Source organism: Polistes dominula, unplaced genomic scaffold (genome assembly GCF_049000335.1).
Source record: "Polistes dominula isolate Pdom_NZ unplaced genomic scaffold, Pdom_raw_medaka contig_75, whole genome shotgun sequence".
Taxonomy (NCBI): Eukaryota; Metazoa; Arthropoda; class Insecta; order Hymenoptera; family Vespidae; genus Polistes; species Polistes dominula.
Genome location: NW_028301003.1, coordinates 3,178,688 through 3,197,633, shown reverse-complemented (window position 1 = coordinate 3,197,633; position 18,946 = coordinate 3,178,688). Strand labels below are relative to the sequence as shown.

The 18,946-nt window shown below is 27.4% G+C and overlaps 1 protein-coding gene across 3 annotated transcripts in view; it reads right to left on the bottom strand.

The window, feature by feature from the left end:
- Positions 1-18,946, bottom strand: part of Mmp2 (Matrix metalloproteinase 2) — a 152,795-nt gene that overhangs the window by 12,638 nt on the left and 121,211 nt on the right. For all 3 annotated transcript variants that reach the window (XM_089174001.1, XM_089174002.1, XM_089174003.1), the window contains 3 exons: positions 11,555-11,701; positions 10,501-10,643; positions 1,554-1,712 (listed from right to left, as the gene is read on the bottom strand). In XM_089174001.1, the coding sequence (XP_089030127.1) occupies positions 1,554-1,712; positions 10,501-10,643; positions 11,555-11,701 (449 nt within the window). The remainder of the gene's footprint in view (positions 1-1,553; positions 1,713-10,500; positions 10,644-11,554; positions 11,702-18,946) is intronic.

Below are 18,946 nucleotides of genomic sequence, written 5' to 3'. Positions count from 1 at the left end.
GTTAACGTGTACCGGATCGTGTTCGTAACGCAAACATGCCACACACATACACACACACATACACACACATGGTAATGGTATAGGAAAAGGAATGGGAATGAAGATGGAAAGAGAAAGAGTAAGAGAAAGAGAGAGAGAGAGAGAGAGAGAGAGAGAGTTAGAATGCATTTGCGATCCCTCTGGAAAACCGACAAAGCTGGCATAGTAAATCACTCTTGGTCTGCCTGCCCAACTACTCTCCCCCTCATCCTCATCACCACCCTCTTTACGACCGACCCATATCCCACAGGGAAACAAAAAAAAAGAACCTTCTCCTGGTCATTCTTTATATTTTATTCACGTTTCATTTCATCCTCGTCTGACTGACTACTATGTGTGTACCCTTTTTTGTTTCTACAAGTACATATATATATATATATATATATATATATATATATATATATATGTGTGTGTGTGTGTGTGTGTGTGTGTGTGTGTATGAGAGAGAAAGAACAAGATTTTATTATAATAATGATCGGAATAATAATTATATGATTTTCTTTATTGTTATATGCATTAATAGTTGTTCATATTATTGTTTGAATATTTTTGTTTTATATTTCTGTTGACAAGGGGTGAGAAGGGAATATAAAAAATTGTACATCAAAATGTATAGAATTTGTTTCGTTTAAAATATTAACAATCATAGTTATTGTTATTATAAAATAATTTCAATAATTATTCGCATAAATTGAGTTGCGATGAATACTCGTTTCATTTTTATTATTTTAATTATTTTAATATTTATAAAAATTTTTTTAACAAACCTAATTGCAACAAATACTAATTTCAAATGTTAACTTTTGATCGAAAAATTGATTGTTCCCATAATTACTTTTACTTCTTTTTTTTTTTTAACAAATTTCAAATTAAAAATGAACGTGAGACAATTTTAAGAATTCTTTTTGATACTTGAATAAATAAATAAATAAATAAAGTAAAAGTTTAAATAAGTAACAGGTTTTTAAGATCAACGAGATAGCTTTTCAATCTCATCCTCTTTTATTTAAAAATACATTGGGTGTCCGTTTTGGTGGTGTTTAGAAAGGAAAGAGAGACCTATTCATTATTTGTAGGAAATACTTGCTCTGTGTCTGACTATACGATACGACTTTACTACTTGTCTGCTCAAACGTTTTACCTACTTCACTGGCGCCAACTGAACCTGCCTTACTACTACTACTGATACCACTTTCTATTACTTTCTTTACATCCTACAACCACACCCACACACTCACACACACACTAACACGTTTACATACACTCACACATTCACACACACATGTAAGAGTAGTCAAACGTATCACTTAGTATCGTTTTCGTAAATTTAACACTATATTTATTGGTTTGCAATTTACAGGGTGTTTTAAAATACCAATAAGTATTATTATCGAAAAAAAGAAATATACAAGGTGTCCCATAAATATATAAAATAAAAGTATAAATATTTTGAAAGCAATCTTATAAATAAATAATGAAATAATAGTGAAATATGAAATGATAAATGAACTTACCATACATCTGTTGTATTCCATGTCTGTCATCTTCCGGTAGCTCGTAATTAGGACTCAATCCTTGATACCAAGGATACATTAGAGCTCCTTGAACAGAACTATGTGCCAGGCCAAGTGAATGACCAAATTCGTGAGCAGCTACCGCGAATAGGCTAGTTCCTGTAAATTATTAATTACTGTAAATTAAACATTATTATTTCAGATATACATACAATTAACCTTTTGAGTGCTAAATACTTTTACTTAAAATGTTTTTTAGGAACAAAATAATTTATTATTAACCAGATACTAATTATAAATTATATTTAATAATTGAAGTTTTTTTGTTTTTGAATATATTGGGTTGTCCTGAAAGTTCGTGCCGATTTTGACGGAAGATTGAAATTCAACCCATTTAAGTTGTTTTTTTGTTATATGTTTATTACATAATAAATATAACTATAAATATATTAATAATAATAATAATATAATAATATATAATAATAAATAATAAAAATAATAATAAAAATAATAGTATAATAATTTTTTACAATTTCGTGCTTCCAGAACTTTTCAGGTTTTTTAGCAAAAGAACTTTAATGCCATCTATTGAAAATCGGGACGAACTTATATAAGAATTATATAAAAACGATACACGAACTATAATAAATATAATAATAAAAATAATAATAAAAATAATAGTATAATAATTTTTTAAAAATTCGTGCTTCCAGAACTTTTCAGGTTTTTTTTAGCAAAAAAGTACTTTTCAGGTTTTTTAGCAAAAAAATACTTTTCAGGTTTTTTAGCAAAAGAAATTTAATGCCATCTATCGAAAATCTGCATGAACTTTCCGGACAACCCAATAATTTAATTGATTAATATAAATATTAAATTATTTTACATTAATAATAACAAATACGTATATTAACAAACGCATATATGCGTCCATAGCACTCAAAGGGTTAATATTAATAACATTAATAATTAAATAGAATAATATTAATATTGGAAACTTGTAAAAAGTATTTATTTATGCAACAAACTTGAATTAAAGTTTACAATATTTTATAAAAAAAACAAGAAATAAGGTTTCATGTGAGTTAAATATAATTTTTGTATTGTAAAAAATGTGTGTGTGTGATTTTTATATTTAATAATATCACTTTCTACTTCTTGTACTTCTTCTTTAAATTGTTATTCGTATTTTTATACTTTGCAACTTTTTTTTTTTTTGTTGAAATTTCGATTGAGAAAACACCCCCATAGTTGAATAGCAGTAAATTGCAGAACCCTAGCCAGCTGATGGTAACGGCCTAGCAATTTCAAAATATCCTACCTAGGAAAGTTTCTAACGAGGAAACTTGCTTTAAGTGTAGTCCCTCGAGCTACCCCTTCAACGTTCATTCTCTCTCTCTCTCTCTTTCTTTCGTTCTTCATGTTTCCTTCACCCCTTCACCTACGAGCCCTTTCATCTTTAAAGTCTTCTTATTCTACTACTCTTAGGAAGTTGATCTGTCCGAAGATAGTCACCGAGGAACAAGTCAAGGAAACCGATAACAACTAGGAATAGTTGTGTAGTCAGGGACGTATCAAAAGTCAAGAAATGGGTCCCCAACTTCCTTGAATTCTAAATTTTCTTTGACAATGAGATTTGATGACTTTGACAATGGGAAAGTTTGTTCGTTTAGAAATTAACTTATATATATATATATATATATATATATATATATATTTTTTTTTATAATTTTATATACACATATATATGATCCTTTTTATAGCATATAATATTAATATAATAATTTCAAATATTATTTGAATAACATAACCCTTCCTATAGATACATTTAAAAAAAATAATAATTTATTACTTTTAATATTCATGAATTTAATATTTTAAAGTAAAACGATTTATTATTTAAATGTTATTTTTAATATATATATATATCTCTTTTAAATGGTGCAAATAAAAGAAATAAAAAAGAAAGGATAGGAAAAGGGGGGAAAGAAAGGAAAGAAGGGAAGAAGGATGTCTGATTTTGATAAAAAAAAAAAGAACCTTGTCGAATTAAAGTGCAGTTGAAAGTAGGCCAACGCTCAGTATATTTTTCTCTCTCTTTTTTTATCTTTTCATTTGCACATGCTACAGTTTTTTATATATCATATCACGTGCTTGGTAGAAACTAATGTTGATAAAGAGAATATTAATGCTTTATTTTATTTTTTACTTTATTTTTTATATTTATATTAATGTTTTAAACTTTGATTATTATTATTTTATTATTTATTGTTTATTATGTGTGTTTTTTTTTGTAGTACTTTTGTACATTTGTATTAATTTGTACAATTTTTTAATATTATAATTATTATATTATTTTTTTATGTTATTATATAAATTAATATTTATTAATATTTATTATAATTTATGATATTTATTATATATTTTATATTATTTATTATTATAATTTTTGTATAATTTATTTATTATATTATAATAATATTTTTATATATATATAAATTATTATTAATTATTGATAATAATATTTTGATAGAAAATAATTATTACAAAATTTATTTATTCAAATTATATACAAATTTATGAAAATGTACAAAATGTTGTTTTTCTGTTAATTTATTTTTGTATAAATGTAAAAATTTAATTTTAAAAATGTCTTTAGTATTCGTAATGTAAACGGTTTTTTTTTTTAAACGAAATTTTACATTTATTATAAACGAAGATACTTTTTCCCCAACCCAATATGTACATAGTATTATACATACTTATGCAGATGTATTTAAAAGCGCGGAAATATATCGAGACTCATAAAATATTATCCATTTAAACGTTATTTGCTTTCTTCTCTCATTGTCAGGATTAAAAAAAAATTTTTTTTCTTCTTCTTCTTTCCTCTTTTTTTTTTTTTATCGATGAAACAATAAAGAGTAGTTTAATTGAAATGAACGTTTCTCTCGAGGAAAATTATTACACCGAGGGATGAATTTTAAATGCAGATTAGTATTATTGGGTATCATTGTAAAAGAATAAAATAGAATGAAGTATATTTATATATTAACGTTTGATAATAATTTTCTAACCCATTAAATGTGCCCATAATTATGAAAGTGGTCTAAGTCAAAATTAAAAAAAAAAAAAAATGAGTTTATCAGTTATTAATTACCACATTATTTGAAACTAAATAAATTCAATGTAATTGGAAACTATATTGTCAAAAATGAATCGTTAGATAGTGTTTGTTATTTTAATATTATATTGTGGAGTTCAAACAGAGAGAAGTAATATAAATTAAACTGATAATGAACTGAAATATATGTGTGTGATTGTTTATTTAATTATGATGATGTGATGTAGAGCGGTATTTACATAAGTTTACACAAAGTGGCGTGGTTACAAAAATACAGAATACAAAAGAGTTACAAATACAAGACCGACTGATTTACTGATTTGTAGAATAACTGAATACGCAGACGGATATAACAGACAGATACAGACTAAAGACAGATACAGACAGACAAATTAAGGACTGACTAACTAAGGACAGATACAGACTGAGCACTAAGAACTGATTAAGGACAGATACAGGTTTTCAGGGCCTTCGGAGGAGCTAGGTACCGAGCTGATCAACCTGGACCGAGCCCAATTGAGGCTGGTGGTAGGATTGGTCACCGGGCACTGGCACCTTAGAAAGCACCTTACGCGACTGGGCCTTGCACAAGACTCGGTCTGCGGCAGGTGTGGCGAAGGAGAGGTACCCCCTCCATCTCATAACTCAATGCGTTGGGCTCGCGGACGTCAGAAATGATGTCCTTGGGACCAGCGACAACAACTTCGACCTAGTGGGCTCAGGGGCGGCCAGACTCCTGCGCTTTGCAAGCGAGTCGGGGCTGCCCGCGGGACCGCTATGGTCATAGGTTTTTCCCCGCAAGGGGCCCGGGTACAATGGTCCAGAGACTGAGCGCCCGGGTAAACAAACCTCAAGATAAAAAAAAAAGGACAGATACAGACTGACTAAGGACTGACTAAGGACAGTTTCTTACTTCTTTCCACATATTTATATCAGTAATGAGCTACACCCCTTTGGAGAGGGAAGGGGATTATGAATCTTATTGACCAATAGAAAAAGGGTACACCCCCTATAGTCAACCGATAGGTACAGCTTATGTTTTTTAGGTAAAGATCGTAGTAAAAGACCATGCATAAAGGAACTTCGTTTCAAATAATGGAGTATTGTTTCTCCTTATGTGTCACACGTGTTTCCATAGAAATCTGAAACTATCTGAAGGGCCCGACACTAGCACAAAGGGTTTTCATCGCACCAGTAGGTCCCAATAATTTTTAAGTTTTGTTTTATGGTTTTATAGCCCTCCCAAATCTTTCCTTTTTAGTCTCTGAATAGAGTTTTCCTTTCCAGAAAATAGAATATAAAGAAATGAACTGAATACTAGTTTTTTCGCCTACAATATAGAATTCATATAATGTTCAAATATAAATTTTTAAATATCTCGAAAACAAGAGATACATGACTTAGACCACTTTCATAATTATGAGCACAAATGTATTTTTTGTTTTTTATATTTTTTTTTTTCATTTTCAAACATATTTTTAATTTCATATAACATTTTGAAATATTCTCATGAAAATTATAAAACGTTTTTATTTCAATGATAATAAATAAGAAAAAAAAATTTATTTATATAAATAAGTATTAATTGTAAATAATTTATTAAATCTTTGATCAATCATATGAAGTTGTAATATTCAATTAAAAATTGTCAAGAATTTGAAATACCGTATTTTATTTCTACAACAAATGTATTTTATTCTTTCAAATAATACGTGTAACAATTTCACGTATTTCATATATTATTCGTAGAATATTTTCACGAAACAACGTTGTCCATTTATTCCACATCAATCTTTTCTTTTTTTTTAATTGCCAACCATGTAGGTAAAAAAATAAAAAAATAAAATAAAAAAGAACAAATAAAAAATCGGAAAAGCAATTGAAATTAATACGATGGAACGTTTATTGACCCTTTGGGTAAAAATTTATTTAAAAATTACTTTGAAATATTATAATAATTAATTATAATAATATAAAAAGGATTTATTAGAAATAAACCATAGAAATGAAGTAATTAAATCTCGTTTATAAGTTTCAATGACGTATCAAAACGTTATGTGAGTCATTGCTTAAACAAATGCATGACGTATTGATACGTCAAATGTTAAACAAAGTGTTAAACAAGACAAAATAGAAAAATAATGTAAATTGTCAACGATCTATAACAAAAAAATTATAAAAAAAAAAAATATGTTGACGATGGGACAAAGTGAAAAAGGAGGATGAAATGGTATGAGAATGGGGTTTAAGGGGTTGGAATGGGGTGGGAATGGGGAACAGGTAGAGAGAAAAGCACTACTCGAAGCGAATTTGCGAGATAGCTGAAAATCAGCTTCCTCGACATTTTGAATATTTTATGAGAGGAGTGGGAGGAGGTGTACCCCTTTCCCCCTCCCTCACTCTCATACCCCTTATCTCTAATATGTGCGTTTATGTGTGTGTGTGTGTGTGTAGTACTAGTAGTAGCGTGTTCCATTTAGTCGTTTATGAAAAATTCATATTTGCCTCGAGCGCGTGTATGGCAAAGTCGAAGGGTGTGTCTCGAGTTTATCGGCAAAGCTATCGATGAGATGGCAAAATAGGTGAGAGATCGCTGAAAAATGAAAAAGAATAGAAAAAAAAAAAAATAGAAAATAATACGAATAATATAATAAAAATGAAATTAATCAAATTATATTAGATACGTATGAATAAGAAAAAGAAAATTAATTTCAACAGATTTTTTTTATATTTTTTTTGTCGTGGGTTGTACTTTGTGTGAGTTAAAAAACAAATTAATTAAAAAAAAATAATAATAATAAATTATATTAATAATTGCAATAAATATATAATATATTTTATTAATAATTAAATTAATTTAATTATTTTATTAATTTTATTATATAAATTAAATTATAATATATATATTTAAATATATTTATATATAGATATTTAGATATATATATATATATATAATTAAATAAAATATTTATTGATTTTATTAAAATAAATTTTATTAAATATAATCTATATATTATATTATTGTATTAATAATAAAATTAATTTAATAATCTTATCAATTTGAAATTATATTTTTTTAATAATTTTTTTTATATTTTTTGTATTTCACATGAGTAACAGTGAATGACAAAATAGTAGGAGTGTTTAGTAATATCAATATTGATATTGATATCGATATTAATATATAAGTGTGGAGAAAGTGAGATGTGAATATGTGTGTGAAATTGTGTATAAGGGGTAAAATATATATATATATATAAATATCGATTTTCAGTATTTACCAAATGGTTTCGATTCTGGCACCTTGGTAAATACTGAGGTTGACTCCAATAAATATTCAATGGGCTGGTATCCGTTCGATCAATCGAAAGGAATCAACATGAACGAGAACGAGAGTTCATAGTCGATTTCGTACATTTCAATAAGTTTTACTATTCCTATCAAATATCATTATAACTTTTTATATCAATTATTTTTTCATTTTATTTATTTAAATATAAATATAAATATATATATATATATATATATATATATATATATATATATTCATTTGTTTTATTAATTAAATTCATATTTTATATGAATTATTTGGAAATATATATTATTTTATTATATATAACAATAAGTTCTTTATTAAACAGTGTTAAAATACACGATAATACTTTTTCCCCAACCCTGTATATAAAAATGGTCAGTAGCATTAAATATCCACCCCATTTACCCACCCTACTACTACCTACAGTCTCCACTTATTCCCTATTCTTGTTTTTCCCCAGAGAATAAGATAGAATGATAATGAATAAGAAAGAGAAGAAAAATAAGAACTAAAATAATAGAATAAATAAAAAAAAAAAAAAAAAGGTAGAATTCGTTCCTTATTCTCATAAAATGTATTCGTATAAACGAGAGGAACGTTGGAATTCATAGTTGGGAGACGTTGTGGTGTTCTTGCAACCGTTATAACTATGCTAATGGTGGCTGTTATGTCGAGAATCAAACCTTCCCTTTCTCTCTTGCATACTAGGAAGGAAGCATTGATGCATAAATGAGAGAGGAAGAGAGAGAGAGAGAGAGATAAGCCGACGTTATTAACGAGACCAATTTGGAATCACTGTTCGACGGTAGAATGTAAAGACCTGGAGAATTGTCGAAAGGGATTCCATTCTAATACCTAGAACAGCCCTTTCCCTTCTCTTTCCTTTCCATGATCTTCTATTTATTTCTCTCTTTATCTTTCTCTTTCTATTTTCTTTCTTTTTTTTAAGGTAATCGAGAAGAATGGATTTGAAATTCCTTTTTGAGGATGAATTAGACAATTCTTTTTCTATTACATTCCCTATTTTCATTTTTGTTAGTTTTTGTTTTAATTATATTGAAGATTAACATTGTATTTTTTTAAGATACGATAATGTAATATATAATTAGTATTAATACCGCTATGTGTCGCTAGAATCGACCGATTTCGAGTTTTAAATTTAAAATTGCACATTTATGAAAATAAAATGATCATAAATAGGATTACAAATTAATTGCAATCTTATTTATTATTTTTTTATGATTTAATTTCAATCTATATTGTATTAATTCATTATTATTGTCAATCAGTTAACTGTAGTGTTCCATTTTGAAAGTTAACACCGCTGTGTGTCGTTAGAATCGAACGATTTCGAGTTTCGAGGTTGAAATGGCTCATTTATGAAAACAAAATAAACTAAAAATAATTAAAAAGAAAAGAATAGTAATATAAAAATTCTCATTTTTCTTTTTTACTAATCCTAAATTTGAGATTATGTTTTGTTTCTCTTTTACAAAAATTACAATTTAAATAGCCAATGGTCATTACCAAAGTATACTCGTTAAATTTAGTTAACTGGTTAATTTGAAAATACTTTGGGTAGTTTTATTTTAAGTTTAATTTCATTATCATTTGGTTTTATCTGTGTTGATTTCTTTTTTTAATTAATTTTAATAAACATTTGTATTTTTCTAAGATGCAATAATGTAATATAGGTTAGTTTTAATTTGAAAATATTTTGGATAATTTTGTTTAAGTTTAATTTCATTACCATTTGATTTTCTTCAAATTATTATTCACGTGTGAATTTTAATAAATTTATTTTAATATTAATATTTTTAATAATCAATAAATAAAATAAAAATAAAAATATAATATTACAAAATTTCTAATATCTTACAAATCATATACAACATATGATTCTTTATTCAGTTTCTTTTTCTTTTTTTTATTATTATATCGAAAGAAACTGATAACGTCGAAGAAAATCCGCAAACATACGAGAAGAAAATCCTTCTCGACTTACTTCAGAGTCTTTCAGAGATGGCCATCTTTTTTTTGTAACACGTGACTATGGAGGGTAGAATTAAGGAGTAACATCTCTGTATATGAAAAGTGTCCGTCGAAACCGAACCAATTGAGGTGGCGCCACATTAGCATCATGGCAACTTTTAAAGGAAGCACCAAATATTATTAGAGTAGGATTGAGAAATAAACAATTACAATACATTTACAATTGCTACATTCATACCATACCAAGTGTCTACACCAGTGCCATTCTTGAAGGTTTTTGAACTGTTATTGACAGAAAACGCTGGACACTTTTTCATATTTTCTTCCATAAGAGATATTACTCCTTACTTCTACCCTCCATACACGTGACCCACTTGGCAATAAATCAAAAAAAGAAATACTGCTTTTCTAATCGTCATTCTTAAACAATTTTCAAAATTAAAAATTACAGAAAAATTTAATTTAAGCGAACCACTATAGCGGGTGTCATATAATTTATTATTTTTTTAATTATTTACCTTCCTCATTGCTGTTGTCCTGAAGATACCAAATTTCTTCTTCATCGAAATGCGCATCCCCACCACGATCCTTGCCAGGGAAAAATGCGTGTGCCAAGATTTGTCCTCTTCCATCGAATGGATATCCATCCCCATGAGAACCACTGTTAACAAAAAAATACATACCAATTAATCCACCAATTAATAAAAATAAAAAAATTAATTTATTAAAAGATATCATTATTTTCGTTTCAAACAAAAATTTCATTCGAATAATATAAAACTTTGATAGGGGAAATTAAAAAAAAATCTATAAAAACACCATGACAAAGTATACGATCAAATTCCTTATATACATGTATACAACTACGTATATATATGTATATGTGTGTGACGTTCTCCTTTGATAACATGTAATAACGTTTATTGCCTCTTTATCGATCTCACATATCCACATATACTTACACACATACAAATACACATGTACAGAAACACACAAACGCATATATCTTTACTCAACGTACGTAAACGCACCCATTGATGCACAGTATTTGCACGTATAGGTAAATACACATTCACATATAGTATGGATAAATGCATGCACATACATATACAATGTATATACATGTGTGTGTAGGAATATTCATATATATATAATATGCACATATTATAGAAATATATCTGTACATAGAAGTAGTATTTGCACATAGCAATTTATAACACGTTAGTGTTGGTTTGTGTGTGTTAGTTGCGCATTCACGCGAACAAAACAAATCCCTTGCAGGCAAGTTCATGTGAATACCAAGGCTTATTAACGTTAAATGATAATTACACACCACACACACACACACACACACACACACACACACACACACACACACACACACACACATAGGGGGTGGTTTTCCATGATGTTTTATAACCCTTCCCCCTAAACATTAAATTCCTTTCAAACCAAACTACCTTTATTTTACTACTTTAATTATTTTATTTACTCTATTGTTATTTAAGATAAAACAAAATACGTGATAAGATTTTATCTTATTATTATATAATTATAAATAAATAATCTTACCGATGAAAGTAAACAAGAATGTCAGCACGATCGCTGTTAACTTCCTGAAAAGTTAGTTTCGAATTTCTGGCCCAAAGATCGAGTGCTTTGCTCAATTCCAGTCGAACTCCACCAGTTTCCAGGCCGCTTGGTTGATTGGTTCTCAAACTGTAACAGAAGATAAACAATAGATAAAACGTTTAATCCAATAATTTTAAAACAATTTCAAACAATTACAAAAATCAATGTTCAAATTTTCGATAAAAATCAAAAATAATTCAATAATACATTTGTTAAATCAAATGTGTTCTTCGTTTTATGATAATAATCATTTTTAGGTACTGTAAATTTTCAATAGATGACACTGTATATTACAATGTAATTATTTCAATTTATACATTTGTTAAGCACAATTGTACTCTTCGTTTTATGATAAAAATCATTTGATTGGTCAAATATAAAAATTTGTAATAATTATAGAATATTTTCAATTGTTATTTTCTTTTACAAAAAAAAAAAAATAATATACTTATATTTATTATTATTTTATTATAAAGATAGTTTTTATCACGATTATTTGTTATTTTTTATTGCTAATTTAAGGATTTATTATTTAGGTTATGAAGGTAGGGTATTGTAAATTTTCAATAGATGATGTTGCATTACAATTCAATTATTTTGCTATATTCACGTCATACGTGTAACTAACCTTACTTCTTCTATTATTTTATATATTACATTTTAATTGTGGTATTATTTTGTGTGTGTTGTTATAATTTATTAAATAGTTTTAGAAATATATTAAATCAACATTTATTATTTAAAGATTATGCAGGTGTTTAAGTACTGTAAATTTTCAATAGATGGTGCTGTACTACAATTCAATTATTTTCCTATATTCACGTAATACATTTAACTAACCTTACTTTTTTTCTATTTTTTCGTGTATTATTATTTTATTTATATCATTATAATATATATATATATTTCTAGAATTAATTTAGAAATAAATTAATTTGTCAGTAATTGTAATAAATCAACGTCAAATCTTAAATCATCTTATCGTATCCCTAAACTGAAGATATAATATATTTCTCTCATCCTAGAGAGAGAGAAAAGGGTTATGAAAGAGAAGGATAAAATAGAGATAGGGAAAAGGATCAAGGGGGGGGAGAGGGAGGGATAGATAGATGAGGGATGTGGGAAGTAATTCAAAGAACATTCATAACAACTCTCTTTCTCTCGAAGGTTGGGTTTACGATTAAAGAGATTTAAGGGAGAAACTTTGGAACCTTTTGTAAAAGAAAATCGTTATTTACTGTATTTATTGATCCCTTTTCTTCCCTTTACTCGAAAATTTTCAATCGTTTGCATAGTCTTTCCTTTTATTTTTTGGTTTAATTTTAATTACAAATACTTAAGGTTATTTATGATTGAAATAAAGTCAGGTTAGAAATTGCATCAGTGGTTTGAATTTTTTATTTTTATTTTTATTGATCGATCACTATGTTTGTTTTTAATATAACAAAATAGAAAATTAAGATTAATTGTGTTGGAAATATTATTTAATTAAATAATTGGGTTAGTATTAGTTGCCCATTAATAATTTATAATTGCTTTTCATAGCAAAACTATACAAAGTTGCATAAAAACACAAATGAAATGCATCATAGTAATTGTATTGTTTTTTGAGGTTACAATTAGTACGAAAAAAACTAAATACTAAATTTCCTTTTATTTTTAACATTAAAAAAAATGTAGTAGAAATTATTTGGATACCTTGGAAACCATCTTGGATAAAGTATAGCATGCAATAACATTTAGAAGGGTTGATTTAAAACTATACCACTCTTAGCAAATAGTCTCATCTCTTCTTTATCCCTTCTAATATACATTTCTGTTGATTTATACAAACGACGTACACATACACACTCACACACACAGTTTATACAAATAATCTTCAAGCAAATACCCATAAGGAGCAGGAAAATTACCAAGCAACCAACAAACCAACGATTAAGGTATACTACGACGAATTAATCATTAGAGTTCTACATAACCTCTTTTTTGTTATTTTTAATTTTTTTTAAATTTTAATTATAAACTAGGGGTGCCCCGCCACGCGTTGCTGTGACTCATAATCAGTCCGATACACACGTCTTTAAGTAAACGAATTACCTTATATCGTCATCTGTTAAAATCTTATCGAACTAACAGAGATATTCATGACTCTTTGTTAATAAACAAATAATATTGCTATTATAAATTTAGATATAAACTATCCTATCTTTCAAGTTGGATGAAACTGCACACAGTGTGCAAAATTTTATTCAAATCGGTTTAATAGTTTAGGAGTCCATTGCGGACAAACAACGTGACACGTAATTTATATATATTAAGATATATAATTATAATAAAAATATGACAAATAATTTAAAAATAGAATTCACGTAGAAAATACATTTAAAACCATGATTACTAGTTACCCCTTTTAATAATTCCATAAAGTTGGACATAGTTGCATATATTTGTGTTTATATTAATAATATAATATAATAATTATTTATTATATAATAATATTATATTAATATTATTATATTAATATTATTTTATTCATATTTTATTTTATTTATTTATTAATTAATTTTTTAAAATAAATTATAATATAATTTTTATAATAATATTATATTAATAATATAATAAATATGATGTATTATACATTTGAAATAAATTTAAATTATATTTTTAATAAATATTATTTTAATAATTTTTTTATTAATTAAAAAATATTTTTAACTCCGCCTAGTTAATATTTAGATACCTAGATAGTAACTAGCTGGTCCCAAGCCCACATACAGGAGGCTGGTTCGAGGTTAGCAACCTAACCTCAGTAAAAAAATAACAACCATTCCTAAAACTAACTTCACAGCCTTTTTAGGTTATAAAGTTATCTCTAAGAGTTAAAAAATTCTAATAATAAAAATAAAATTAAAGAAAAAATAATATTTTAATACATTTTATCTTACATATGATAAATCATTATGTAAAAAACTAGAGTAGTATTCACAACGTGTGTCAAAATGATGTTAAATAATTTGAAATATCAAATTTTATATTCGTATCTTTTTGAAAATATAAAATATCAAATATATGGGAAATGATGGGGAGACGAGGGTGAAAAATGGGGTTGGATAGAAGGGTAGGGGAAAGGGGTGTGTGACTTTTCAAGAAAGAATCAAAAGAGAGGAAAAATTCAATTCGAGTTCACGTCATAAATGGGGAAAGGACGAAAAGAAAAATAAATTGGATACCACAAGGACGAGTAGTTTTTTTTTCTCTTATTTTTTATTTTTCTACTTTTTTTTTTTTATATAGTTTCTTCGTAGTAGTGATAGAAACCGACTTTGACTTGAAAGTCCACGCGAAAGTTCTCTTCCATTTGAATCAAACACGACCCATGTTTTTCCGCTTGTTTCTGTTACACAAACTCACATATACTTGTGTGTAGTATGTGTGTGTATAAATGAAAGATCCTGTTTAAAGGAGATTGAAATTGACTTTGGTTACACTTTTGCTATTTCTTTTTTTTCTATAGGGTGAACCAAAAATCTATATTTACCATTTTGAAAAATCAATGATTTTTTTTTTAAGGTTATCTCATTTTATTTTATTTTATTATACAATCATAAGACTAAAAATTACGAGTTTAATAAAATTTTATGAACAATTTGGTGTTAATTTATTAAAAAAAAAATTATTTCTAAACTTTTGATCAATTTTTCAATTTATAAAATTTTATTCAAAGTTTAATTACGTTTATATAAATAAATATTTTACAAATTAATATTATAAGCACACAATTAGGATTTATAATATTAAAAAAAAAATATTCTCACGAGTTTAATTATGAGATTGAAAAGTTTCGAAATAAAATTACTAGTTTTGAGAAAGAAGAAAATAAAATAGTTTAAGAACTTTAAGATTCATCGTTTAATTTATTACAAAGACTGAAATTATGAGTTTTAAAAGTACGTAAAAGGATCTTATTTTCAAATCTTATTAATGAAAATTCCAAAAAATATTTTAACATATTTTTACAAGTCTAATTAAGTAACTTTTAATAAAAAAGCTTTCAACACAAAATAATAATAATAATAATAAAAAATTATGAAAATGATCTTACGAATTTTGTTCACAAACTTTCTTACGTAAAATTAAATTAACGAAACAATTTTTTGAACCATTTAAAAAAAATATATATTTGAATCACCCAGTATACGTAAGATTTGATTTTCTATTTCTCTGTACCCTTTTTAAAACACACACACACACCCAATTGTTATTTTAAAAGAGGAGGGGGGGTGGATAAAGTTAGAGCACTCGTGTAACCCACCACCGGTGTTTATTCGTCATAGAAATACAACTTCTGTGTCTCTGGTAGTTGTCTTTTGGAAAGTTTTTCGTGATCCCGATGCCGTGGAGACACCCAAGAGTCTCAACTTTAGATGTCGAAGTTACTCAAGTACTTTATTATATATATACAGGTGGCTTCTTTTTTTTATATAAACTTTCGTATATTTCTGAAACTAAAACTTTCTTGGTGTGTATGTGTGTGTATGTGTCCGATTATATTATACATTTATTTTCTGTCTAGTGAAATTTCAAACTTTGTGATCATTCAAATTAATTTTTTTCTTCTACTTGATTTTTCTACATTTAATTTCGATTAAATTATATTTACGAGTTTATAAAAAACATTCATTGATAATCAGAATTTATTTGAATTATTTGTTTTGATTAATTGTACAAAAAGTAAACGCGAATTTGTTAAATGTAGGTTATGTTTGATGTATGATATAAAAATGTCTACCAATAAGAGACGCCATATTGTTTCACAATACACGGTAAACCTTCGATACAAAAGTGAATTATAAAAAAAGGAACGAATAAACTAATACAGAGGTGAAATAATTGATATTTGTAGTATATGAAACGGAAATATATAATTTGTCGAAGAATAATGTGATAAATCAGAGAATAAATTTCAATTTAAATTAAATTAAATGTAAGCAAAACGATTGATTATTTCGTTATGTTTTTCGAATTGATTGACATTTCGAGTTTAACTGTTTTTATTTTACAATTAAATTAACAATTCTTATCGTAGGCTTTTCTTCGGTCATAAAATAAACGTAAAAAATAAAGAGAGAGAGAGAGAGAGAGAGAGAGAGAGAGAGAGAGAGAGAGAGAGATGGAAATGGTTTGAGATATTTTTTATCACCATCAGTGGGCAGAGAGATCAGTGTTTATGGCAATGAGTTGGACGCGTCGAATGACAAACGTCCTTTCTGTTATCGTTCGGTTATCTATGATCGGATGGAAAGCAGAAACACGACAATGCCAACGTACAATATCCCCTCCCTCGTACATCCCCTAGTCACCGATATCCCCTAGACCACCCATTCACTCGTTTTGTCAGCCTGTTTCCGTTTACCACGACTGTAAAATGTCAGCCAGAAAACAAATATATATATATATATATTGTTCTGTGCTTGAGGTAGAATCTCAATCGATTTTCGATTACGTTAGAACAACGATGTATGGCAAAAGGTAGAAAATACTTCAGACAAAACCTTGATTTATGACTTTCTATTCGAGTTTTATTCGTTTTTCAAGCGGAATATAATAATAAAAAAAAAATTTTAATACAAAAATGTTTTTTAAATTATCTTACCCTCGAATAGATCTTTTTTTTTTAGGTCAATGGTACATCCCTCAGATCCGACATCATGAGTATAATTTTTTCTGTTATTATTTATTTAATAATTATAAAAATATGCGCCCTTAAGAATGCAATCCGTCAGACACACTTTGAAAATGTTGCATGCAAGCGCCATCTGTTAGGACGGAATTTTTTTTAGTCCAACTTTTCATACAGGTGTGTATTACGGGTTGCCTATTTTTCAGGTAGAAAAAAATTCTGTTCCGAAAGATGGCGCTCGTAAGCAACATTTTCAAAGTGTGTCTGATGGGTTGCATTCTTACAGGTGTAATATTTTTTATAAATAATGATAAAAATTGAACTTTAATTAGATAGTAAATACTCTTAGTAGCCAGAGTTGGGTCAAAAGTTTTCATTTAAAAACAAATGTACGATAATTATGAGAAACAAGAGTAATATTATTATTATAGAAAACAGTAAATATTCAGAAGTTAATTAAGTAGTTTTATGAGTATAAAGTTACCCTCTCTCTCTCTCTTCTTTGAAATTGAAACTGAAACTGAAAACTGGAAACGAAATAACCGATCGTAGTTTAACAACCAACGACCCATAATTATTGTCCATTTAAACCGACGAGTCAAGCTTTTCGACTGCCCTATTATTTCAAGTTTAAAGCGTCCTAACGATTTGTTGCTTGTAAAGGGTGCTAATTACCCTGGGTGCTTGCATAGATGAACGTTCAGGGTATTCCCTCACCCCATAACAATTCATTCCATTTTCATATAACTCAACTCCCTTTCCGTACCATCCTCTCACACTCCCCATCATTATCCTCTAACCCAGTGCCATCATACGCCACCTCTGCTACCTACTACTACCCCCATCCTATTTCCTATTCCAAATTCTACCCCTTCCCCCACTCTTCTTCTCTCATTCCTATCACTTCCAATACCTCTACTCAATCTATACGAGTATGTACAGTGATTAATGTTCCGGGGTTGGTTCGAAATTGCAACGTTTACTACGTCAACTTTCGAGAAATATGAGTTTATTCGTTTTTCGGGGTAGTTTCTTTATCGTAATTTGACTATGATCGATTATTATTCGTTTTGTCAATTGCTACGCACTTTATCTTCTTCTTCCTTTTTGTTTTTTGGTTGTTTATACTTTCTTTATTACAGTTGTATTAGCTAACGAGATTGGTTATATCCTGTAAAATGGAATATCATTCATTGTGACTATATTGTTATGAATTTTTAGAATTAATTTATAATTAAAATAATTTATAAATTAGAAGGGGTAAGTAGAGAACCAATATTATAATAATAAATAATAATAATAATAATAATAATAATAATAATAATAATAATAATAATAATAAATTAAGAGTATTAATAGTACTATCTTGCAGCAACGATTGATGAATGAATTTATTTATCATGCAAGTGAATTATTTTTTTTTAATTTGTATCAGAAAAAAATTTATAACAATTAATTATACGATCAATAGACAAATTTAATATCAATCTAATGTTTAATATGATTGAAATAATTATAATTTAATGTAATAATAAATGTTGTGTGGGTACATAAACAAATCCCATTTTTATTTAACAGACGTATATCATCATTTGTGATGATTTATATGAAACGTATGAATAAAAGAGAGAAAGAGAGAGAGAAAGAGGTAT